The sequence below is a fragment of the Phasianus colchicus genome, chromosome 2, assembly GCF_987193195.1.
Source record: "Phasianus colchicus chromosome 2, bPhaCol1.hap1.1, whole genome shotgun sequence".
Lineage (NCBI taxonomy): Eukaryota > Metazoa > Chordata > Aves > Galliformes > Phasianidae > Phasianus > Phasianus colchicus.
In genome coordinates, this window is record NC_143437.1 from 6,446,740 (window position 1) to 6,471,592 (window position 24,853).

The 24,853-nt window shown below is 42.1% G+C and overlaps 2 protein-coding genes across 4 annotated transcripts in view; one reads left to right on the top strand and one right to left on the bottom strand.

Annotated features, from left to right (window-relative positions):
* PLEK (pleckstrin) overlaps positions 1 to 24,853 on the bottom strand; it is a 56,091-nt gene that overhangs the window by 7,480 nt on the left and 23,758 nt on the right. Inside the window, exons 1-3 of one of the 3 annotated variants that reach the window (XM_031603299.2) lie at positions 11,722 to 12,079; positions 3,710 to 3,865; positions 53 to 234 (exon numbers count right to left, since the gene is read on the bottom strand). In XM_031603299.2, coding sequence (XP_031459159.2) covers positions 53 to 234; positions 3,710 to 3,865; positions 11,722 to 11,790 — 407 coding nt within the window. In that variant the 5' untranslated portion in view covers positions 11,791 to 12,079. Of the gene's footprint in view, positions 1 to 52; positions 235 to 3,709; positions 3,866 to 7,718; positions 7,863 to 11,721; positions 12,080 to 24,853 lie in introns of those variants that run through there. The other 2 variants (XM_031603300.2, XM_031603301.2) reach the window with 2 other exon arrangements.
* On the top strand, positions 14,949 to 20,868 carry CNRIP1 (cannabinoid receptor interacting protein 1). Its single transcript, XM_031603303.2, has 3 exons — positions 14,949 to 15,262; positions 15,975 to 16,119; positions 19,391 to 20,868. Exons 1-3 carry the CDS (start codon positions 15,084 to 15,086, stop codon positions 19,553 to 19,555), a joined length of 489 nt encoding a protein of 162 aa, XP_031459163.1. The 5' UTR covers positions 14,949 to 15,083; the 3' UTR covers positions 19,556 to 20,868.

Sequence of the window (24,853 nt, forward strand, 5' to 3'; positions counted from 1 at the left end):
CTGCAGGCAATGGCAGATATGTAAACAGAGGAGCAGAGCTACAAGAGCATACCTCAAGTTGATTGTTTCAGGCAGTCTAATGGATTTTCTTGTGGATTTCCTGGCAAATCTTTGACCTCCATCTATGCACTGAATTGCCTTTTTGATATCCCGTACCCAAGCATCTCTCTCTTCCAGGTAGGAGGCTTGAAAAAAGTGGTCTTGTTGCTTGGCTGCAGTGAGCTTGAAGACAAACTGGAAGGATAAACAATGGTTTTTTTTTTTTTTTACAAGTTACTTTAGTGTAGCTGGTGTCACCTGGTGTCACCATGGCATACAGTCTCCCTAAGGGGCTTTGGAGAGTGCCTTAGAGCCACAGTCAAATAAAATAATTCTAAAGGAAAGCCTAGACAGGCAGTACAGATAATGGACTTTTGTTACTTTCCAGCTAGAGCTAGCATCAGCAAAAATGAGTGGCACTGATATAGCTGATGATTTTAACATTTGCTGGCAAGTTCAACATAGCTGAAAGACTGAAGCACCCATCCCCTGCAAAATTACATGGGTGTAAACCTGTCTCACTATTTAGAGATGTGGTCAGTCTGGAGTCGAGACAGTAACAAAAAAACAAACCACATCATATTGCTTAGAGAGAAGAAAACTGTCACATCAGAGAGTAGCCACACTTGTTTGCAGTCTAGCACACTTCTAAAGGTTTGGTAGGGAAATGATAAATCCAACTCTTAGATACACATCATGATCACTGCCTTTCTAAACACACTGACGCCATTGGAAAGCCCGTATTCACACAAAATGAGAACAGATCTTTTAAAGGCAGAACTAGACAGAGAAGGAAAAAAAACAACACCAACTTGGGGAAAAAAAAAAAAACCTCAAAGTTCAGACTGTTTGATCTTGCTTTCATCCAGTGACCTTTTGGATGGAAAATCCAGGTCAAATTACTCAGACAAGAGGACTTCCATTTCCTCTAAAATACAACTCCCTGTAAGAGGAACTGTTATGTTTTCCATAGTTGTACAAGAATAAAAACCTCAGTAGGCATCAAAATGGAAACATCAAGCTAATAAGGGAGCAAACAGCATGGATACATAGGGACAAGTAGAGGGCACAGAACAGTGGATCTATAGCAATGAAATCAAGACTCTGAATAATCAGTTGTCTCCAATCCTAGAAGTGAACAAACTCCTTTCTGGAGAAATATATCCATTTGTGCTTTTGAGAAAATTAGAGCATTAGCTTGAACTAAACACCAACGTAATAAATGAATCCCGCTATAAAGAACCATACATGATAATGCCATCCAGAGGAAGAGAGAGGAAGAAGGAATATAGCAGAATTAACATCACATTGAGCAATGATAAAGATTTACATCAAGACCAGTAAGCAGTGGTGACAGCATTTTGCAATTAAAATCATTAAATTTGCAGTCACAGCCTTTTGGGAACAAGCTTTATCTGTCTAACAAATCCAAGATTACTTCCCTTCCCCTCAACATCTGCTTTTTGCAGCTGACTTACCAAACTAAGTATGCTGGTGATTTGCACCTTTGAGGTTTCGGACTGTATCACTGCATTGAGGCCTATCTTATTCAAACAGCTGAAATCTGACCAGAGGAACATGGAAGTCTGCTCACAGCTCAATATTCCCTGCCCCAGTGTGAATCCAAATAAGACTAGACTTAAAACAGACCTAATTAGAATTATCCCACTTCTTACCCTACAGAAGTCTTGAGCCAAAACTATACTTCCTTTAGTGCTATAAATGTACTCAAGCCACTATGAACCAGAATAATTCCCATAAGCAGCACAGCTGTATGTTTTAGCATACAATTAACTAGAATGCACAATGCGATACAGAGGCTTTGAATTCAGCTGCATAATGTTGATGTAAAATATCAAAAAATAAAGTTCCTATATTTTCAAGGAATATATGCAGTAATTTAATCATATTGGGCAGCAACTACTAGTAAGAACAATCCCAATAACAGCACTGCTTGCATGAATATGTTGCAGTTTTGACTGTTTGAGAAGTGCAAACTTGCACTTCTTCAGGGCTGCTGGTCTATGGACTTGCAGAGAGACCTCACTGACCTAGCAAAGAGGATCTGCTCCAACACCTAATGAAGTCACTGGCATCACTTCCACTGGCTTTAACAAACTGCATCAGATTTTACTTCTGAAAAAGCACATGCCTTGTCTTCCTGATCTGATTCTGAACGCTTCGGACCCCTCTGCCTATTTTGGGAGTGCACATGGAACCACTACAGAACAATAATGATTTTATCAGGACTTCAAACACACACACACACAAAAAAAAACTGTCCAGAAAAAAATGCTTTATAAGGAAAAAATGAATGTCTAGTACTGTATTGTAGGATCTGATACTCCAGAACATAGTATCCCCCTCCCACATATAGAGCAAGGAGAGCTGTACAGAGGGCTCTTAATTAGATAACGTAGAGATATAGTTTCAAACTGATAGAACCAAATGTGTACAGATATACTGTGTTCCTTCATTTGGTTATTTAATGTTCTTCCCCTGTGCTCTAGTCCCTGGATGTAATTACACTTCACCTTTATTGTTCAGGGTTTGCAAAAGAGGTGAAGTCAAGTGCAGTAATACAGAGCTCTGGCTTGCACCTATCCTTGCTGAAGCAGAAGATCAGATCCAAAGTTGCAGGGGTTACCAGTAAGGCTTGCCCAGCCTCGCTAGAGGCTGAGTAGGGCAGAAGCTGTCAGCAAGGAGGAGTAGATGGCTTTGGTCTCAAATGTTTCTGAATCAACTGAATGCTCTCCCTTGCCAGCTCAGGTATTGCAGTATCTATGATGAGCTTGGGAGAAGGATACACGATCATAAAATTCTCCTTCTAGACACAACAGTCCAGTCTCCTCCTGGACTAAATACATCATTCTTTGATCCTGGAAATCCTGTTTTACCAACATGTATATTTCAAGAACCCTATGGCAAAACAAGTATTCTTACACAATCATTTTCCTGCTTTTAATTTTCTTTCAAGACCTTGAATTTACCAATATCATGATACGTGTATCTCATTGGGAACTTGGGCCTTACCTTGCTTGCTGTGCTTGCCCACAGAGAGCCCAAATGCATAGCATCATTTAAACTGATTTCTCCAAATCAGTTTTGGTTTTTCACTCTGAGTAAACACGTAGCTCTTAGTCATAGGTAAAAGCTCTACATATAATCTGTTTTATTTGCATGTTGTGTGGTTATATGAATATGAACTACCTGACCTCATGTACTTACTGAATGGTAATGAAACAGTTTGGAATCACAGCTTTTTTAGGGCGTTTGTATCTCAGCATTTATCTCCCTCCTACCCAAGCAAGCTAGTCAGTGTTCTTTGGCAATAATTACGTTTTTCCAAAGCTCATGAGACAGTTGACCACAATTTTATTCTGTGGCTATTGGCACCGTGAAAACACAGTTTAGATCCACTATGATAAGAGTCAGAAATCCAAACAACTGCTTTCTGAACTGCTCCTCTTGAAATATCCTGAGTTGTTCCTCAAGCAGTCTCACCTTTCAAACACTACAGAAGTCCAAGCCTGCTTGTGACCTTCTAAGACCAATGAGAGTGATTACCAGGATATGATTAAGGAATCTAACTACCAGCCTTGTGCCCTTTTAGAACCTTCAGGAGTTTAAGTACACTGTCAATCATAGCTACTAGAAAAGAAGTACTTACCATTCTTTTGCCAAAATCTTGGCATGGGCTGTTGATGGTGCTTCCTTTTAGTGGGATCATCCCTTTGGGGCTGTTGTCAGACTTCCGCTTGTAGAATTCAATTCCATCTTCTAAGAGCACAACCCACATTGGCTTCCAGGTATTAAACATGCTACCCTGCATTGAGAAATCACCGTTCACATGATATCCACTGAAGACATGATCTTGCACAGAACATCTGACTCTAAATTAATTATCATGTCTCAAGGGGAACACTAAACCACAACCGCACCCATCTTACTATGCAGTTAAAACACACTGTTGTTATTCTTCTGACCCCCATTTACTTCCTCTTCCAGTGGCCCCACCTGTGAGTTTTTCCAACATTTTCCCAGTAGACATTTCTTTTCAGAATCAGTTTGTCCCAGCCAAGTTGATTCAAGATGACAGCCAGCAAGGTGAGGGAGGTGATCCTGCCCCTCTGCTCTGCATTGTCAGACCTCACCTGGAGCACTGCATCCAGATGGGGAGTGCTCAGTACAGGAGAGACATGGAGCTGTTGGAGAGTGTCCAGAGGAGGGCCACAAAAATGAGCCCAGGGATGGAACACCTCACTGCAAGGACAGGATGAGAGCTGGGCTGTACAGCCTGGAGAAGGGAAGGATTCCGGAGACCCGAGAGCAGCCTTTCAGTATCTGATGGAGGGCTGTGAGAAGGAAGGGGACAGACTCTTTAGCAGAGTCTGTTGTGGTTGGGCAGAGAGAAATGGTTTCAAACTAGAAGTGGGGAGATTTAGATAGGATATAAGGAAAAAGGTTTTGTTTTTTTTTTTTTTTTTTTTTTTTTACACAATAAAAGTGGCAAGGCAGTGGAAGAAGTTGCCCAGAGGTGCCATAGATGCCCCAACCCTGGAGACTTTCAAGGCAAGGCTGGACCAGGCCCTGGGCAATCTGATCTAGCTGTAGAGGTTTCTTTGCAGGGTTGTTCAACTAGGTGAAATTTTAATAATCCCTCAAGTGATACTATGATTCTAAGTTTGCAGAGGATTTCTTGACTTAGGCAAATAGTAATGAGTAGTTTAAGGTTCTTAGGGTGCAGATCCCTAACCGCTGTGGTGAGAATTTGAGGTGCTTCATTTCATCTCTTGAAGTTTTTACTTCCTGTTTCTAAATAACAGTTTTTAGACAATGAAATATAGAGAAAGCCAGGGCCAGAACCTACATACAGTGAAATAAATGGCCAAAGTCTCAGGGACTCAAAGAGGAACTATCTGTTTCTCTGTGCTCAGTTCACGTGATTAAGCGCTAGAATTAAGAACCTGGTCTCTAGCTAGCTCAGCCTGCCTGCAGATAGCTTTAAAAACAGTCACAATCCCAGACACTGAAGTGACTTACTTCTCATCCAAATGAACATTTAGATATGCTGAATATCAACAGATTCTCTGAAGAATTACTGAAGAGCACCAGACATACATGGTCCCGAATTCTTTAAAAATATTAGTTGTCCTTAGTCTTTCCAGCACAAAGAGAGACCCCAGTTTATCCTCCCTCCCTACCATGGTGGCTGGACAGTGTTAAAGCTGCAGATAGAAGCAAGGCAGACACCATCACACTGCGCAAAGTGGCTTGTTTTGATCTTCAGACATGAGAGGGACTGCACTAGCTGCATTTGCATTTCTACACACATGAATGGGACAGAAAAACCATCCTCCTTTTTTCCCACCCCACCACTCCCCAAATATAGCCTTTCACCATCACATCCTTCTTCCTACTCTACCTTCTATGGCCTTTCACACTCTGAATCAGATCTTACATTCAACTATAGGGTGAAGATGGAAAACTGTCAGCAGAGATGTTACTAAGAATGGGACCTGCTCCCAGCCCTGCAGCCCTCACTGGAGGCAGAAGGATCCCCACAAGTGAATGCTACCTTCTAAAGGAAAAATCACTGTGCTGGGGGCTTTCTAGAAACCCAGCTGAACAAGGAGTTGTCTTGGATATGGATTGCACATAGGGATTGAATGCTGTTTCCTTTAGTTTGATTTTTTGCTTGTTTAAGCTGTATGAATTTATGCTCTATGAATTAAGCTGGAGAACGTGAGTGGACCCATAGGTTGAACTTCTGCTAAGGAATCAATTAAGATGCTGAGCCAAGACTTGAGCCACCACACAATCTTTTTATTTGCCAGTCTACCACGTCTTTTTGATATTTCGGCTAATACTTTCTGAAGATTCTGACGTGCCCTGCCAATAGAAGTCACTGCACAGCTGGGTTAGACCGGCAGCTTCATGTCCACCGTCAGCAAGCCCAAATGTGGTCATGGTGATCTCAGCTGAAACAGCTCATGAAAAACAAGCAAGGATGCTGCATTTCATTTTGTTGTACTAAAAATCAAATCAACTCGTCTGCTCCAAAAACTTCATATAAAGATGGATGTTCTCTGAATTGGTCTCTCAAATCATTAGCTGCTTTAAAAACTCATACTATCTCTCTTTGGTAGAACAATTTTTAAAAAAAGATGAGCCGTTTTCTGTGCTTGCTCAGAAGATTACACAAAGTCACCACAAATACACTTAAGATGACATAAAACCAACACTGAATGCATACGTAATAGAGGTCACGTTGTACCAGCTAAAACACTGACCCTCAAGCATGTTCCCATGATGCAAATTAGAAAAAAAGAGAGCCAGTGAAAAACAGCCTTCACCCTTAGCAAAGACAACTTTGGCTGTGCAAGTGACTTGTCTGGGAGGTGTGTTCCATAGCTTCACTTTAGAAGCGTAACAAAAAAGAGGAGAGTACTTCAGTAGCAGGTAAGATTGATTAGGACTTTGCCCATCCTGGCTGGAAGCTCTATTTACAGAATCCACTGCAGTCTTACTGATAGATCAAACAGCTGCTACCAGTCTGGTCTGCATCTTCTCCTTTTGCCCTCCAGCCTCCATCTGGCACACCGCTGCTCTTCACCATCAACACAAACTCACTTCAGCAAGGACAGAACCACCTTACAGAAAAGGGGCACAACTTCCACTTCTCTCCTGCTACTGAAACAGCATGCAGCAGCAATTTTCCATTAGCAGTACCCACACAGAGAGACTTCTTGGCACCCAGCATCCACAGGAATGGCAGAAACTCACACTGGACACCTGCACACATCTTCTCCCTGGCATGCCCAGCCAGACACAGTGTTTGTGTCCAAGTTTCTAGCCATTCTCTTGCCATGGAAAAATACAGATTGTGAGCCACTTGCTTAAAGTATTGGACCATGAGAACTAGAGAGAACTGCAATCTGCCGTGAGTGAATTTGATCATCTCCTTCCTCATGGCAGCATCAGTTCAGCTTTGAGATTACTGTATAAACTCGCCTACTTCCAGCGTCAATGGAAATAAGACTGAGGAGTGGCCTCTGTGCAGCAGTGGCTGCAGATTAGAAAACTCTCCAGCCAACAGCTCTAAGGAGGGGAATTCTGGTTTTGATGAGCTGAGACCCCACAGCAGAGCTCCTCCCTTGCTCCAGAACTGACTTTGTTTAAGCTGCTGGACACCAGACTGATCTCACTAAGGATTTCAATAAAAGTTGTAACCTCATCCTTGTGCATGGTCCCACAGGCTCTCCCTGTTTTAGGGATAGCAGCGTGCTTCTCTAATATTTCACTCTCTGATGAAGCATAGTAGAATAGGCTCTGGTCATTTTGAGCTGTTACCTATTTTACCAAGCTTCCAGCCAAGGCATTTGTGTTTCTTAGTAAATATATATATATATTTGACCCAGAAGAACTGTAGGATAAATACAAAAATGCCTCATCATATAGTATTGTAACAAGGTATAACTGCTAGCAGTACTTCTGTAACCACTATAATCACATGGTTTTACTATTCACAGAACTGTCTTCATTCACCTTCATTTTTAGGAAAAAAAAAAAAAAGCCTTTTTAATTTTAAATAACTGAAAACAAAGCACATTTCCCTACACTTCCCCAACCTGCTCAGTCAGCTCTCTCCTCCACTTCGCCCAAGGCTGCCTGCTTACCTTCTTGACCAAGTAGCCCTCCCTTATGCGCATCGGCTCTCGCTCCATGTTGCAGGCAGTCCTGCTCTCAGGTCTATCAGAGCCAGCAGTTAAGCTCCTCTGGTAACAAACTCTGCGGGGTGGGGTTTTTGGTTTTTTTTTTTTTTTTTTTTTACAGTACAGCTGTGTCACTTTCACAAGTTCCTCTGCCTGCTAATCACATGAAAACAAGCCCATTTCCTCTTACAGAGTGAGAGATAGGGAAACATAGAAGCATGAGCGTATTTATAGGTCGCCTCTGACAGAACAGGCAACTGCACAACAAGATGCTCAACTCTATCAAGCACTGCCAGCCCTGATGACAGAGTCCTGGGAAATTAAATAAGCACTTTAATGTCTAATCCCAATGAAGAAAGTGCACACAAGAACTCTGGCAAAACAATGGGGGGTGGTGTATCACGTGGCTTTGTGCTTACCAAAAGGATCTCTCTCCCAGTTTCTAACTCACTAGCTCTGTTACTTCATACCACCTTTGAAGTCTTATTCCTGAGGCACAAGCACGTAGGGTTTGGCAGTAAGCAGCAAAGCCTTTGCTTCGTTAATGATGCTGCGCCCTCTGCTGATATAAGAAATCAGGATTTTAATACTGAGACTTCCCAAACTGGTTAGATGTCAAAATATCACTTCCTACATGCATCTTTTATTTGTTACACAGCCCATTTGGTAATGTTTGTTAGAAAATAAGATAAAAACATTTTCCAACGTTGGGTATTATAGCAGTCACACTCCCTCTTTCCCACACAGAAGGAAGGATGGTGCTACACAGGAGGCAATGAAGAAGCTGATGCAATGCCAAGAGCAATTCTGTCCTGAACAAGATTCCAAATCACACTTACAGCTAAGCCCACTTAGTCTGGGGCCAAACCCAGGGTAAACTCAACCTCAGCCACTTGCAAAGGTCTTTTGACCTGACAGGCACAAGGCCTGGAGCTTCCTCCAAATAGCAGCATCATTATTACAATAAAAAAGAGGTCTTCTGCTGGCTGGGATGCTCCTCTGAACTCCAGGATCAGGTCAGCAATCCTGTTAGCTCTTTATGAAGTTGCTGCAGTGCTCCTACCAGACAAGGTCCACAGCCAAATGACCTGCTCTAAGCTCTCTCAAACCATTCTCATCTACCTGCTGTTTATGTGATTGCTCCATCCCCATTGATGTTTGGCATACTTCAGGGCATCCTCCTGTGTAGTGTTTCTGTGCTGAGTGATTCCTTTTGCTTTAAGAATGGGAATAATTTCCTTCCATTTTGCTGTTTCCATCTTTTTGAAAGGTGCACTTTTTTCCTCCTTGAATGAACTGAAAGTACAAGACATTAACAATAACAACTTAAATTTCTTCCATCAAGGACATATAAGTATAGAGCCTGAGGATGAACATGAAAGACCAAGAAGTGGCTCACAGCTCCTACTTCTTTCTCTTCCTTAGCTGAGAAAAAGAAAGCTGGAAGGGCTTACAGGAACAAAGACAGAGGAATCTGTCAGCATCTCTCTCTCTGCAGGCACAGATTTTCCCCTTGGCAGCATTGCTTACCTGCTGGTTCAGTGTTTATGCTGAGTCAGGAATAGTGTCCTCCATGATAAGCTATGATAGAAAGTGTCCAGGGACTGTTCTTGGAAAAAGAACTGTCTGTATGACCTTACATTAAGAAATGGCTTCCTGGGAATAGAAAAGGGTGCTGACACCATCATTAAGCAAAGGAAGCTAATTTCTCATTTACCTGTGAGAAAAGCCCCTAGAGATGTGTGAAATGCTATTATAGATACAGTGGCACCAAGCCAATGACTCCAGAATTTACCATTAGCTACCTAAGCAATGCACTGTCAAAGCATAGAATTATCTTTATCTAGTGTTAGCTGGAATCATTCTCTTTTATAACTTCATAAATATATATATACACACACACTGTAGATATATCTATCTCATCTTCAAAGTTCAGCTATTTGTTTTGTCCTTTTGTCTTGGTTTCATTTATCGTCCATTGCCACAGGGGAATCAGCATTTCACCTTGCCCAAACATAAATGTGCTGATCAGCTAAGTCACTCAAGCAAAGCACAAAGGTCCTTAACATTGCAGTGGCCATAGCAAGTGTGAGGGACAGGATGGACTGCCAACAAACGATGAGCTACTCCTCAAAAGAAGCACCAGGCATAAGAGAGAGGAAAGTCTGTTTTTCTCATGTCCCTCCAAAGAAGGGATGATTTCTGACAAAAAAGACTGTAACATGCATTGTGAAACCTGCTGTAAGTTACCCTGTTCTCATTTCTGTGCCAAGTAGATAAAGGTATGCGATGCTGGATTACATTTGCCACAACAGCACAGTCTGCAACACAGGTTCATAGTCTAGCACAGTTTATTAGCAAGAGCCCATTCTCGTAAGAGAAACCTTGCTGCTCTAATTCCTTAGAATTCCTTTTCTCCTGCCACTTCAGGACTCCCTCCTGCAAGCATTAAAAAAAGTATCCATCTGCATTTATGTGAGTGAGGAAAGGAATCTAGTTGAGAGAGTGATGTGCATTTACACCAAGATCATGAGCTATCATTGCAAATAAATGTGTAAGCTGCAAGGAATACAGGTAGTTTCTCAGTCTGTTACATCAGCTTTGCTGCTCTGTGCCATCCTTGCATGATTTTATTTTATTTTTTTTCCAAATAAGTGCCATAAGCTGACTTCATCTGTAAAAGAGTGGTTGAGTTCTCCAGAAATATGCAGCTCTCCAGCAAATCAAGCTGAACTTCCAGTAGAAATTAAATCAAATGCCATATGTTCAAGATGATTGTACATGAAAAATAATAGAAGTGGCTTGCAAAGGTGATAAAGGTCCAGTCCAGCTGCCAGTAAAAGTAAAACCTTTTCTTTCTTCTACTCAGAAGCAGAGGTTTCAAAAGAATTACAGTACTGAACTAAGATCTGGCGAGTGCAAGTCTCAGCACAATTCACTCCATATGGCATCACACGTATGGCAATTTTTAGTGAATGAGAGATTGTGGCTTTACACCCACTTCTCAGAAAGAAACCCAAAACCAGGACATTTCCAAATTCAGCATGATATTAAAAAAGTAATCAAGGAGAAGAAAGTGGGAGAAGGTCACCAGTGTCACCTTGGAAATTAAATACTGTGTGATCACTATCATAAACAAGGCATCTTGTTCTGACCTCAAGGCACGTTTTATATATTTAATTCTTGCAGAGCTGTGCAGCAGAATTAATACACTAGCAGAAAAACAGGAACTCCTGCATAAACAGTAATACTGAAAAGTTAATGCACTTGGCATGGCCTGCATAGAAAGATTACATATGGTGGATCAAAAACACCAAATGGACTTAACCGGAGTGTTTCCTAGGCAACTTGGATCAGCACATCACATCTACCATGGCTTGCATGCACATTAGCTCTGACTTGGCACAGAATACATCCAACCTCATCTGTGACTTAGATCAGTGATACACGTATGTGATGCAGCCAAAACACAAGACAGAAGTGTAGGAGGATGAAGCTGCAGCGTGAAAAGACCTTTGTAGTTCTGGAAAGAGAGATCAGGATGACTGAGCATGCTGGCAACAGATCACTTGAGAAAGCTTACTGCTCTCCTCAAGAGTGTTAAGGGGCTCAACAGTACATAGAAGAATAGTTCAGTATTCCCATCCCAAGAGAAGGGAAATAGCTTAACACACCTTACTGACCCTGAACAACAAACTGGGAGATCTCAGATGTGAGGGAAACAAAAACTAGACTTGAAAGACTGAAAAAATAAATGGAAGGAAAAACAGGTAAGTCCATCCACCTGTACTACTAAGCTACTGCTACGGCTTAAGAGAAATCAGATATTGGTTCAAGTCCTATGAGACCTCTATTTAGCTTTCAACCTTGTAAGGGTCACTCCACTTGCTCTGTTCTCCCAGCAAAATCTACATTGCTTCCTTCTCCCTTCAGTTATCTTAATGTGCACAAAACATGAAGAACTCACCAATGGGGAATTGCTCCCTGTGAAAATCCCCGTGAGAACTGGTAGGGGATGGGTTTCTCCAAGACCCATCCTATCTCTCTCATTGAGGATGCAAAGCAAGATGCAGCCCACAGCACCTCCATAGGAGCAGGCTGAAGTCAAGCCAGGTGGTCAGCCTGAAGATCAGGATCAATCTAGCCCATAGCTAAGTACATACATAGTGAAGCTGAAGACCAGCACTCCTGCATGTAGGGAAAACAGGAATTGAAGATCCAGAGCAAAGCTGAAGTAGGGCCCCTGCACAGAAATTGGGGTTAGAGGCTCCAGGCAATGCCTTAACTGAAGCCTATCAAGGCCATTAAAGTGCTGTAGCTATGTTTCAGCAAGAAAACTAACCTCCCAGAAAGTCTTATGAAAGACAACTCCTCCCTTGTTATCTACATGGATTAAAAACACCTGGAAGGTCAGATAAATGAGAGCACTAAAAGCAGGTGAAGTTATCAGATCAATAAAAAGAAAGACAATGCTTACATTTACAATTGTTTCTTATTATAAATGCTCAACTCTTACTATGTTTCACTTCCACATGATAAAACAGTTACCTAGCCTATGCATACATGATCTATACTATGACACTTTTTAAATCTCCCTCATCTTTGCAATTTTTATTTTTTTTGCTACAGTGGTCTGGAATAAAATCACAGCCTGAGCTGTGTCCAGAGAAAGATGATCATGCAGGCAGAAATAATAAGGTGAAAAAAAACTGATTATAGATCTGACCTCTTGTGTACTTGGAAACTAATTGCAATCAATGCCTTCAGCTACACACAATTTACTACAACATGATATGTCTGGCTCATGAGAGGAGTAAAACCGATCCCTGGCAATGGCCATTATTCTTCACACCACTTTAAGTGATGCTATCAGGTTCCCCATGTGTAAGGCCTCTGTGGTTTCTTACTGAATTACATTTAAACTCTCAGAAGTGGGAATTGCTGCAAGCAAAATTTTCAACCAGCCACAAAGCACAGCAGTTCTCAGCAGAATATAATGGAAAAAGGGAAGTCTTTTTCAGTAATCAAATAAGAAGAGGAAAAATGCACACATGGTCTTTTTTGAGCCATAAGGTTATGAGATATTTGTCTAAATATAGTAACTGCTCCCTTATCTGACCACACATTACTTGATTGATAACTTCCAGTATATTTTCAAGACTATTCAATGTTGATTTAGACGATGATTGGAGGGTTGGAAGGATTCACTTTACCAAACTTTTGGCATCTACTCTTGAGGATCTTTAAAGTTAGCGAAGACCCAGGCAACAAATTTGTGGAGTTCAGTGTATGGTTTGTGATTAAATGCTGGCCCTCACTGCAGGATGAGATGCTCCTGGAACATACTACTTGATTAAATGTAACTACTTTTTGATTAGATATCCTTCAGCAATACGAGGGTTTTAGGTGACTCATCAAGCCCTTAACATTATGCTCATATACTAACGTTGATAATGCTGCTACTCATCAAACATTAGTTTGGTTCATGTATTTCACTGCTGACTGTTCAGTGGGAGGAGCAATGACTGCATCATGTAACAACTTCCCTCTATGACAGTCCCTGCTACCAGTAACTGCTATCAAAGATGGGATATTACGTACAGAGCTTATTACACACACAGCTGTGAGATTAAGGGATCATGCTCTGCTCTTATTTTTGTTGGCTGCTGGCTGAATGAAATATGAAGCCTATTCTTAGCCCAATATGTAAGTAAGGCAAGTACAGTAAGATTTACATTGCACAAGTTTTCAGCAATCTGTATTATTTTGCTTACTGTTCAAAATTAAATTAATAGACTAATAACATGCACACAAAAAGAAAAGCAGCTGGGTAATGTCAGATCTTCCATTTGACTTAGCAGCATTACATTTTACTACCACACGTACATCTCAGCTCTAGAAAAACAAACAGTAGTTCAGGCCTAGTGCAGTATGTAGCTGCGAAATTCTCCTATTGAAATCATGAAGAGTCATAAAGTCGTAACATCACAGAACCACAGAATGGCCTGGGTTGAAAAGGACCACAGTGATCATCCAGTTTCAACCCCCCTGCTATGTGCAGGGTCGCCAACCAGCAGACCAGGCTGCCCAGAGCCACATCCAGCCTGGCCTTGAATGCCTCCAGGGATGGGGCATCGACAGCCTCCTTGGGCAACCTGTTCCAGTGCCTCACCACCCTCTGTGTGAAAAACTTCCTCCTCATATCTAACCTAAACCTCCCTTGCCTCAGTTTAAAACCACCCCCCCTTGTCCTATCACTATGCATCCTCATAAACAGCCATTCCCTCTCCTGTTTATAGGCTCCCTTCAAGTACTGGAACACCACAATGAGGTCTCCCCAGAGCCTTCTCTTCTCCAAGCTAAACACGCCCAGTTTTCCCTCAACCTTTCTTGATAGGAGAGGTGTTCCAGCCCTCTGATCATCTTAGTGGCCCTCCTCTGGATCTGCTCTATGAGCTCCACATCCTTCTTGTGCTGGGGACCCCAGGCCTGGTCGCAGTACTGCATACGGGGCCTCAGAAGAGCGAGTAGAGGGGGACAATCACCTCCCTCTCCCTGCTGGCCACCCCTTTTTTAATGCAGCCCAGAACACAGTTGGCCTTCCTGCAAATTTTTTTTGGCCAAAATCCTGTGCCAACTGTGAGAACATTGCAGTTTTAAAAGCATAGATGCAAAAGAGTGGAAAAGATGCCTAAATCTTCTGCTCCTAATGAAAAGTAATTTTTGCAAACTGGAATGAGATGGACGGAGAGCTAAGAACTGGAAGTTACAACTTCCAGTTTCAAAGATCTTTCTCCTTAGAAACATTATGTTTGTTTGCTTGTTTGTCTTTTTCTTCTTGATGTTGTTGTTGCTGTTGTCTGGTTGTTTTTTTTCTGCGACAATATGAGAGTCGGGATGAGGCGATAGCGAAAGATGCCAGCACAAATCGTGCCCGATTGCGCCGCTTACAGCCGCGCTGCTGTCCGCGCCCGTGGTGCTGAACCGCCCCGCCCGGCCCGGCCCGGGAATGACGGCGGGATTAAGCCTGCCATAACCGAGGCCGGATTAACTCCCTGCTAACCCACGGCCATTTGAGCAGCTGCAAATGTCCCCCAAACAGGGAGATGGAGGGAAGATCCGCAGCACAGATGCTGCTCCGTGATTAGCGGGGGAGGGAAAAACAAATATATCATCCGCTGCTTTTGGGAAGGGCTGGGCTGGCTCGGATCTGGCAGCCCCTCCTCTTCCTCCTCCCTCCTCCTCTTCCTCTCCCTCGCCGTCTCGGTCTCCTCTGCTGGCCGCCTTCCGCGGAGGGGGCGAGACGGGTGCAGACCCCGCAGCCACGCGATGGTTGACATCCCCAGCCTCGTGAAAATCAGCGTCTCCCTCAAAATCCAGCCCAACGACGGGGCGGTGTACTTCAAGGTAGACGGGCAGCGCTTCGGCCAGAACCGCACCATCAAGCTGCTCACCGGGGCCAAATACAAGATTGAGGTGGCTCTCCGGCCCGGCACCGTGCAGGCCACGTAAGTGCATCCTCTCCATCGCGGCCCCCGCAGCCCTCCCTTTCCCGCTGCTTTTATTTTTAGTGGTTTAATATTTTTTCCTGGCAGGCTGACAGAGCAAGGTTTCCGTCATTTCTCCCTCCCCGCCCTTTTGCTTTGCTGTTTCCAGATCCCTGGCCAGCTGTTCCTGCTGCTTTGCCCAGCCAGCATGAGAGACTGGCTTGGAAGAGAGGCTGCCTTTAGGAGCTGCTTCTCTCTCTCTCCATCCCCACCTCCCGTGAGGCTCTTTAAGGTCCAGCTCCTTTTCTCCCTAGAGAAGATCCCCTCCAGCCCTGCAAGCTGGGGATGCTCTCCAGACCGAGCCTCACTGCACCATGGCAAAGCAGAGACTGGAAGCAGGGAGGATGCAAATGGAAAAATGGCTCTGGCTGGAGGATAGCTCTGGAGAAGCGATTCAACTAACCACTCCCTAGCTGCTGAGGATCATCTCTCTTCCCCCCACCAGCACCCTCCTTCCTTTCCTTTTTACACCTTCCCTGGGTGACTGCTGAGCCCTGAGATTCCTAACACTTTTCAGGAGCCCCAGTGAGTCAGCAGCACCTGGAGGCCTGCTAAAATCCCTGAAGCATCCTCAGCACAGAGGCTGCCAGGATTCAAGCCTACCTGCTGGCACCAAGCTGCTAGGAAAGGGGCCTGCAGGACTGCTGAAAGGATGCCTCCCATCTCTTTGCAGGACGATGGGCATCGGGGGTGTCAATGTCCCACTGGAGGAGAAATCGAGGGATGCACAAGTGGCCTCTTACACAGGGATCTATGACACAGAAGGGGTGCCCCACACCAAGAGTGGGGAGAGACAGCCCATCCAGGTCAACATGCAGGTAGGTGGTCCTCTTTGAAGCAGGAGCCCAGCACGGAAAGGCACAGAGGGCAGCAGAGAGTTGACAGCTATGAAGGAAAGCATGGAGGTGAAATGTTCTAGGGCAAAACCTGCTCACAGCTGCTGCCCTCCTATTTGCTTTGCATCAGTGAGACTGCTAGTTAGAGCACAGGGGGAAAACACAAAAAATACAAACATGGCTTCCCAGGGGAAGCCATGAGAGTAGCAGAAGCCAGGAAGTACTAGGGGGATTTGTAGAGATCTTCATAGCTCTCTGGGGGGTTGCAGGAAAAAGAAATGGGAGCTGAACCTTCCGCCTCTTCTACAAGGGCATTTGCAAACCAGGAACTCCCATCAAGATCCCAGGATAGGAATGATGCCCCCATCCCTTGGAATACAGAGAACCCTCTTTAGCCTGCCAGTGCTGCTAGAGCTTTTAGGAGTAGAGCATGCTTGAGGCTGAAAGCATGTATTTTAGCACGTGTGGGAGAACACACACCAGAGGGGGATTTTGCTTTGGCTGCCATTGTCTCTCCCCTTCAATTACAATTGTGAGGAATACATGTGCTGTTTATTCTGTAGATCCTGTAACAAAAAGTGGAAATGGAACAGTAAGCCATTGTCAGCTGAAACTCTCCTAAAGCTCTATTCCAATTTATACAAGTTTAGGACCTTGCCAAGTTTTCCAAGCCTGTCAGATTTTCAGCTTTTTCTCACATTTGCTCAATCCACTCAGGATTTCATCTTAACTGAGTATCTTTACTATTTGTTTTCTTCTTTTGGAATCACCATTTAGCATGGCAATCCCTTTCTAAATAAGAATTGTACCATCTTAATTTGAATTTTCTGATAATTACAACATGAGTAACTTACAACAGTTACCAGAAATTGAGTAATTTTAAGTATTGCAAGGAGGGTCTGGTTTTCAGACACAAGCTCATAGCTGTTTTTTGTAGATCAGAATGAGCAGCTACAATATTTGTCTAAACAGCAGCTTTACAGACCAAATCCTGATGTACTAACCATGAAGTTATTACGATTTACAAGTGCTAAGCAAGTTTTTAGCCTCTCTTAGTATTTGATTTTGACAGATTGGTTCTTCAGTGCAGACTTAGATGTCCACAATTGATACTTTGAAGTCTTAAATCCTGGTTGAGTTGCCTATATTTACATGCTTAACTCATTATTTATCTGCTTAGCTAGACAGACCTATGACAGATTTAGGGAACTAGCTACAGGCATCCCATTTCAAGAGCTGCTAATGCCTACTTCCCAAATCTTCAAAACTATGGTCACTGTGTGCAGCTTTACTTTTTCCTATTTCCTTCAGCTAGGAGGAACTGCTGCCTCCACTTCTTTTTCTGTAACAGGCAGAATACTGATGTATCCTGGGCAGGAAAGGACTCTAAGGCTTAAAGTCTGAACTTACACTAGAAATAGATTGAGAGGTCAGTCCTGACGTCAAAACCATTTTGATAATGCCTAAAAGACAAAGCATTCATGAAAATGATGCATTTATTTCTTGCATGCCCTGAGGATGCGTTTCTGTTACCTCAGTGCTTAGGTATGTTCACAACATGGAAAACTCTAAACTGTCCAGCAAATGGTGTAAACTAAGTTAGAAACCTTTCTTCGGCTCTCATTTTATTCTTGGTTAGGCCAGGTTAAGACTGAATTAGGAAAGTCAGATCTGTATTCCCCTAATAAACACCACACAAATTCAGAGGGATTGATTAAATAACTCTTGTGCCTACAGCACTAAATCTAACCTTCAAAGTGCAGAGCCATCCATCTTCCCTGGGGAAGACCATGTGCTGGCCCTGTAGAAGAGCCACTGTGTGGCAGGAGCCACCACAGGAACTCTGAGGATGCAGGATACTCCTCACGATGCCACAGAGTTGGTGCATGTGCAAGTACTGGGCTGAGCAGAACACGGTAGTAGAAAAGCTCTGCAATTAATTCTTTCCTTCTTGTGGAAATCCACAAAAGTCAGACAAACCACCCAGAGTAGATTAGCAAATGGGGTCACTAGAGGAAGACAACTTTTCTTCCTTCCTTAATCTCTTTTTGAAATTCAGATTTTTTTTCTATACATCAATGAAATACAACTCCGCTCTTGTATCTTATTGCCTTCCACAAATAGTGGAAGTGGAAATTCTGGACCAATCTTTTTTCTTCCTCAGTCTCTAGACAACTGCAGTTGATGCCCTTCTCTACTAAAGATTTCTCTATGCAGATTGTGCACAGCAATATTCAATGTACTTAACCTTCACTATCTTGCCTTATAAGTGGTATCAGGATTACCCTTAGAGGGTTTTAGTGAAGGATCATTAATAAAAGTTTCAGTTGCTGAGAGAGATAAAATAGCTTGCACCTTTGATTCTTTCTTCATCAATTGAAGTGGCAGAAACACTTCAGCTACACCTTTGAGGTAACACAACTGGAGCCAAATAAAAATCTTCTACTGACAGCACAGAGTAACTCCTACTGCTGTCAGAACTGAATTTAAGAAAACAAAGTGGGCTGGGGAGAGTTTCCAAGCAATGTCCATTCTGAGAAAATTAAGTATAAATGGTTGTGCTTAGTAAGAGTCACTGTACAAAGGAGCTTTCATACTCTCTTTGCAAGTGTGATTCATCTAGGAAGATGATCAAAGGTCATCTTCCAGGCACATGATGGGAATGGAAAAGAGTCAAGTGAAGAAGCTGTCAGAGTGAGTGATGGAAATGCTTACAAGGAAAAAATGTCTCAATCGTGACACTGCTCTAAAAAAACACAGGGACATTAAATATTTGAGACTGATCAAAACAAGGTATCTTCCCAATTCACACTGCAGCCTCCAGATACAGTATACAGTTGAAGTGATAGCCTAGATCACTACAGATCTCTGCTACATGATGTATACCAAGCCACTTGGAGCTCAACAAAACACCACTGCTCTGTTGTCCTGAGAGAGATTTCTAGCTTTGATTCTTCACATTAATAACACCTACCCATATGGGAAGCTTAACATTTTTACTCCCTTGCCTTTACCAGACATAAATAAATGCAAGAGGGCAGTAAATGGAGAATCTGATCCCTCATGTTTTATGCATGTTTAAGTATAAAAGACTTTGAGGCCGCTAGGCCGAGTAGGTTTTACAGATCTTTGATTTGTTGACTGGTGGAACAATAACCCATACATTAGCTATTTTCTGTTCCAATTTCATAAGTTTCTCATAAGAAGAGCAACAAAAAAGCTTACTAACACCGATACTCCCTTTTCTTCACAGTTTAATGACATTGGTGTTTTTGAAACAGTCTGGCAAGTCAAATTCTACAACTACCACAAACGGGATCACTGCCAATGGGGAAACAGCTTTGGCAGCATTGAGTATGAATGCAAACCAAACGAAACACGGAGTCTTATGTGGATCAATAAAGAGACCTTCCACTGAACAGAAGTGAAACCAGTACTGCTGGACAATCTCCTTAGAGAAAAATCTACCTTTTTAAACCAGCAAGAAGCCTTACCAAAGGCATACTGCAACGTCGCTCTGTTCTGTAAGGTTCCAATAACTCAGCTGTATGTACAGGTGGTGCCACTGAAGTCTTTGCCTATTACTGTATTTCAAGTTTACTATGGCATCTGCAAGTCTTTATCTATACCCTGGGAATACTGTAGGCTTTGAGAATATTTGATTCCTGGGTAGAAAGTCATACCATCATAATACTATCATAACTATTTGGATGATGCCCACTAAACAGTTCCATTAGATGTAAAAACCTTTGTGAAGTGTTTTGCTTTATTGCTTAAAATTTGGATGCAACATTACATTGGTGATTTCCATATCTATATTTGTTTGCTCCTTTATCAGTATGTTCCTTCAATAACTGTCTAAACATCATTCCAGTGGACAGAAAAAAAAAAATGTAATTATGGATGTCTGTAGGTTTAGACAAATGGCAGCTATTGCACTGTTGATATTGTGCTTTCGTATCAAGGGATTTGGAAATTCACTCTTTTTGTTGAGTGCTGTAAGATACCCTGTGATAAAATCCTATGTTGTGAGATTTGGTAAATTAGCACTCTTTGATGTTAAGTTTCTCGGTCTCTGAAATAGCTTTAGGAAATGGTATAAAAAATGCTAACCTGAACAAGAGAAAAGCAATAAATCAGTTGTGGTATTGAAGACATCTAATAGCCTGGCTAACATCTATGTTAAGATCATGTAGTCTTATTAAAAGATATAGCAGCCATCCTCAATTTAGTTCTTAGAATAAGAGTTTTGATAATAATCTCCAGTTTTGTTTCAATGAAATATTGCTGAAAATCAGAGAAAACCCACAAATCAGCTTTGTTAAGCCTGACCACTACATTATACCAAAATCTATAGGATTCCCATCAAACAAAAACTCAGCATTGTGACAAAACTACAGATCTCAGTGCATGTTTATACATGCACTGTGCTCTTTGCAATGAAGAAAAGGTCAGTATATGATCAGATATAACTAAAGGTGCTACCTAAACACTGGTCAGTGTTTAACACATACAGATAACAACAACAATAGAAAAAAAAAAAACCACAGAGACACCTTTTCTTTCAGTAAATAAAGCAGGGAAACAACTGTAGTGTCCCATCTCCTACTTGGGCTAAAGTAAGCTGTCAGTTCTTGTATAGCTGTTACTTCCTTTGTGAATAATTTGTAAATTGTGTATGTAAATGGTAACCATGACTTTTGATCTTTGTAATAAAGGACTTCAACAGTTTCTGTTGTGTGATCATCTAAATGAATAGAATATAGAAGTGGTCATTTTAAAAAGTCAGCAGAGAGAACACAGTCAGTGCTTTCTGAAAATGCAGTCCAAAGCACTTCACATTCAGATGCCAAAGCTGCTCTTTCTAGGAAATACAGGTCTAACATGCTAGTATACAGGTCAGGAATGTGATAATGCATAGTAGAGATTACTAAAAAAATTCAACACCATTTTGTTATATTAACTCTGTGGCAAGTTGAGATTCAGGATAAAAATGAAATACAAATATTTCCTTCCACTGAATTCTTAATCAAATACAGAAAAAAAGCTGATAGTTGTACTGATGTAATACAGTATTGGAGCAGTGAGCTAGTCAGCTTCATCTCTGCTCCAGAGCAGTATCACAAAGGCAAACTTTATTGCTATGATCTATCTTAGACTTTTTCCAGACTAAGTGAAGAATTCTTGAAAATGAAAAGAAAAAAAAAAAAGAACATCAAATTCAAATGAAAGCTGCATTTTGGATGGAAGTGGTTTTGCCAGCTCCTGAGTGGAAATATCCAGGTAATAGAGGTTTTAATAATACCAAATTTCCAGCTGTTGATCAGTTCCACTTCTGCACTACTAAAACATTATTTCTTAAGCAAAAATTGTTGTACTTTGTTACACATATACTTTGTACATATGAAAGAAGCACACCAACATGAAATATACATTTGACATGTAATTTAACAGATTTTTTTTTTTGTTCTGGTAAATGCAAAAGGTGTAGGCAGACCTCCACTGGAGTTCAATTTCTCTGAAGTCCCTGGCCCACAACATCTGAGCCCTCCAACATTTGAGAAATGTTACAGTGATTAAGTGTAGCCTGCCCTGACATGGGAGGGCTGCTATGTGGTAAGCACAGGCTCACCTTTCCCAGATAAATGCTCACGTGTACGTTAATGGTGAACAGGGCAGCTCTTTTCTCATGTCCTAGCAAGACCTGTAACACGTCAGCTGAAATCCAGACCAGGAGGAGGTCAAAAGAGCCTGCAAAGAGAGTTGTTTTTAAAGGAGAGAGAGGATGTGCTGACTAACGGTACTTTGCAGACTCCACATCCTGAAGCTGAATTTTGCTGACCAGAGCTGTGGTCCTCCTTTTACAGATAGTGGCAGTGATAAAAGGGATAAAGATTGTTTACCTGCTTATTTTGGGGAAGGTGTAAGTAGTATTCAGTAGCTGTTACTTTCTTTTCCTCTAGATGACATTTAAGTATGGAAGAATATGGTTTTATAGCCTCTCTTCATTCTTCATACAGAAGTGATTTGAACGTTGCACATGCAGGACAGCTCTGGCAAATATTCATTGAGCTTGTGGGGAATCAAATAAAGAAGCTGTTGCTCTGACAGTTTGATGCATTATTCCATCAGCAGCATTTAATCCCCAGACAAGTTTGTTCTTCACACACCTTTTTCTAATTAGTATTTCCATTCTTCAAGAGAAACTCCAAAACTCAGAACAGGACACAATATACTAAGCTTAAATATATTTTTATATTTCTCCAACACTTTGTCATAAAGTGCTGATAATGTGCCAATCCAGCTGAAACCACAAAGCACTGCCTGAAGATTTTATGCATTAAAGCCTTAAAAATTTTTCTCTCCTGTCCCTTGTGTTTCCATGAAAGTTTCCAGCTTTCATTTTCATAAGGAAGACTGAAATGAATATATTATATTGAACCTTCGAGAGAGTTACTTTTTAATCTATATTTAGGTAGCAGTTCACACTTTCAGACTGCTGAGTAAAAGGATCCAAGAGCAAATCATCAGTCATGATTTATTATAACAATAGTTGCAATCTGACATAGAGAATCTATGTAATGTTTTGTGTTTAGCACAACTAATGTGGGCTTTGGATATTTCCTACCATCTTACTGTATCTGAAGAAAACCAAAACTGACATACTAACACACATTAGTGAGGTTTCACTGGCTTCAGTTTCAGAAACTGAAGAAATGAGAAAACTCATTTGTTCCATTCTTCCTATAGGAGACATATGGAACCTCTGTACAATGAAGCCATGAGTTTTGTAGCGTAAGGGGTTTACATGTCAGAGTTTGGTTTCCACTTCTTTAAGAGCACTTGCCTGATGTGCTACATAAAGTTTTGAACCACATGCTGATTTTGAAGAGTTCTATTTTTCTAGAACCTCTGTGTATATTTTTGATTAACTAAGAAAATGGCACTGCTTTAAATACTAACCTTTCCCTGAGATCTGAAACGTGTTCTGCGGCTCTCAAAACTCAAAATATTGCCTCAACAGCTGTGCCAACCCTGAAGCACAACGCAGCAGCAGGAGTCTCACAGCATTCATATTTTCCCTTACTCCTACAGAGCTCACAAGGGATGACTGGAAAATCCTCTTGGAGCGGCTAACCCCAGTCTTTGGCTAGGAAGATGGATGCTCCTGCATGCAGGCCTTCCCTACTGCATGCTTGGCAGATTTTGCTTGCCAGCATTCCTTGGACTGTTTTCTTTCCCCTCTCTTCCTGGGGCCAACATTCAGAGCTTCAAACCCCTGTGAGATCTGGCTTTTGGCCTTAGGAAGACAAAGCTGCATAAGCCCAGTAAGAGCCAAGCCAATCCTCTCCGCATTTTTTTATTTTCTCTGTTTCTATCTCAAATTAGTTTTAACTATTATTTCTCCTATAAACTGACAGATAATTTCTGTACACTCAGGAAAAATAATCCCATGAGTGACCTTGTACATTACATATAACCTCCTCTGCCTCTTCACACAGAAGGAATTCACAGGGACTAATCAGAATGTATTCCAGCTGTAGCATATGAAGAAAACAACCAGCTACCAGAAAAATAAAGTGAAGACAGGCTACAGAAAGCACTGCTGATGTGCAGTGGTAGAAATCCTGCAGTGATGTGGCTTAAAAGCAATAACATCTTTTCCATCAATAGTGGTGCCAAAAAATCTTAAATGCTGAAAAAATGAACCACAACACCACATCTGTATTTTGACAAATAAACCTCAGTTCTGACATACACGAAGGCTTCAGATAGCATCAGTAAGGACTTAGTTCTCCACCCCACCAGAGAACAGGCATTACTACTGTATCCCAAACAGAAAGGAAGAGCCTTGTGCCCACATTCAGTAAATTCTGCAGATTTTGAACAATCCCGAGAGAAGTAATAAACTATGATGATAACAAAGACAACACAGATAAGAACCCTGTGATTTTGCTGGAAGTAAGATGGACCTTCTGCCATTTCTCAGCATGGTAACTGCAAGGGCAGGTGCTATCCTGCTGTTAGGGAAATGACTGTGACCACATCTACAGCAATAGCTATGTTAAGCTGTGACATCTGTGACATGTGCTATAGAGACCAGATGTTCTCAATATGGAAATGGATCATTATGAGTTTAATGGGATACCCAGAGAGCTTTTTCTGCTGGTAAAATGGAATGAGCATGCAGTAATCAGAGAATCTGTTTGAGGTAGAAGGAACCTTTAAAGGTCATCTGGTCCAACTCCTCAGCAGTGGACAGGAGCATCTACAGCTAGATCAGGTGCTCTGAGCCCTGTCCAGCCTGATCTTGAATGCCTCCAGGGACAGAGCTTCCACCACCTCTCTGGGCAACCTCTTGCACCGCCTCACCACTTTCACTGTGAAAAACTTCTTCCTTATACCCCATCTAAATCCCCCCTCTTCTAATTTGAAACCATTTCCCTTTGCCCTATCACAACAGACCCTACTAAAGAGTCTGTCCCCTTCCTTCTCACAACCCCTCCTTCAGATACTGAAAGGCTGCTCTCAGGTCTCCCTGAGCCTTCCCTTCTCCAGGTTGCACAGCCCAGCTCTCAGCCTGTCCTCACAGGGAGGTGTTCCATCCCTGGGATCAATTTTGTCTCTCCTCTGGACACTCTCCAACAGCTCCATGTCTCTCCTGTACCAAGCACTTCCCATCTGAATGCAGTGCTCCAGGTGAGGTCTCAGAGTA

Coding starts and splice junctions, on each gene's coding strand:
- CNRIP1 (XM_031603303.2), top strand. CDS start 15,084: ATGGTTGACATCCCCAGCCTCGTGAAAATCAGCGTCTCCCTCAAAATC. Junction 15,263..15,974: donor CCCGGCACCGTGCAGGCCAC/GTAAGTGCATCC, acceptor ATCTCTTTGCAG/GACGATGGGCATCGGGGGTG. Junction 16,120..19,390: donor CCATCCAGGTCAACATGCAG/GTAGGTGGTCCT, acceptor TTTTCTTCACAG/TTTAATGACATTGGTGTTTT.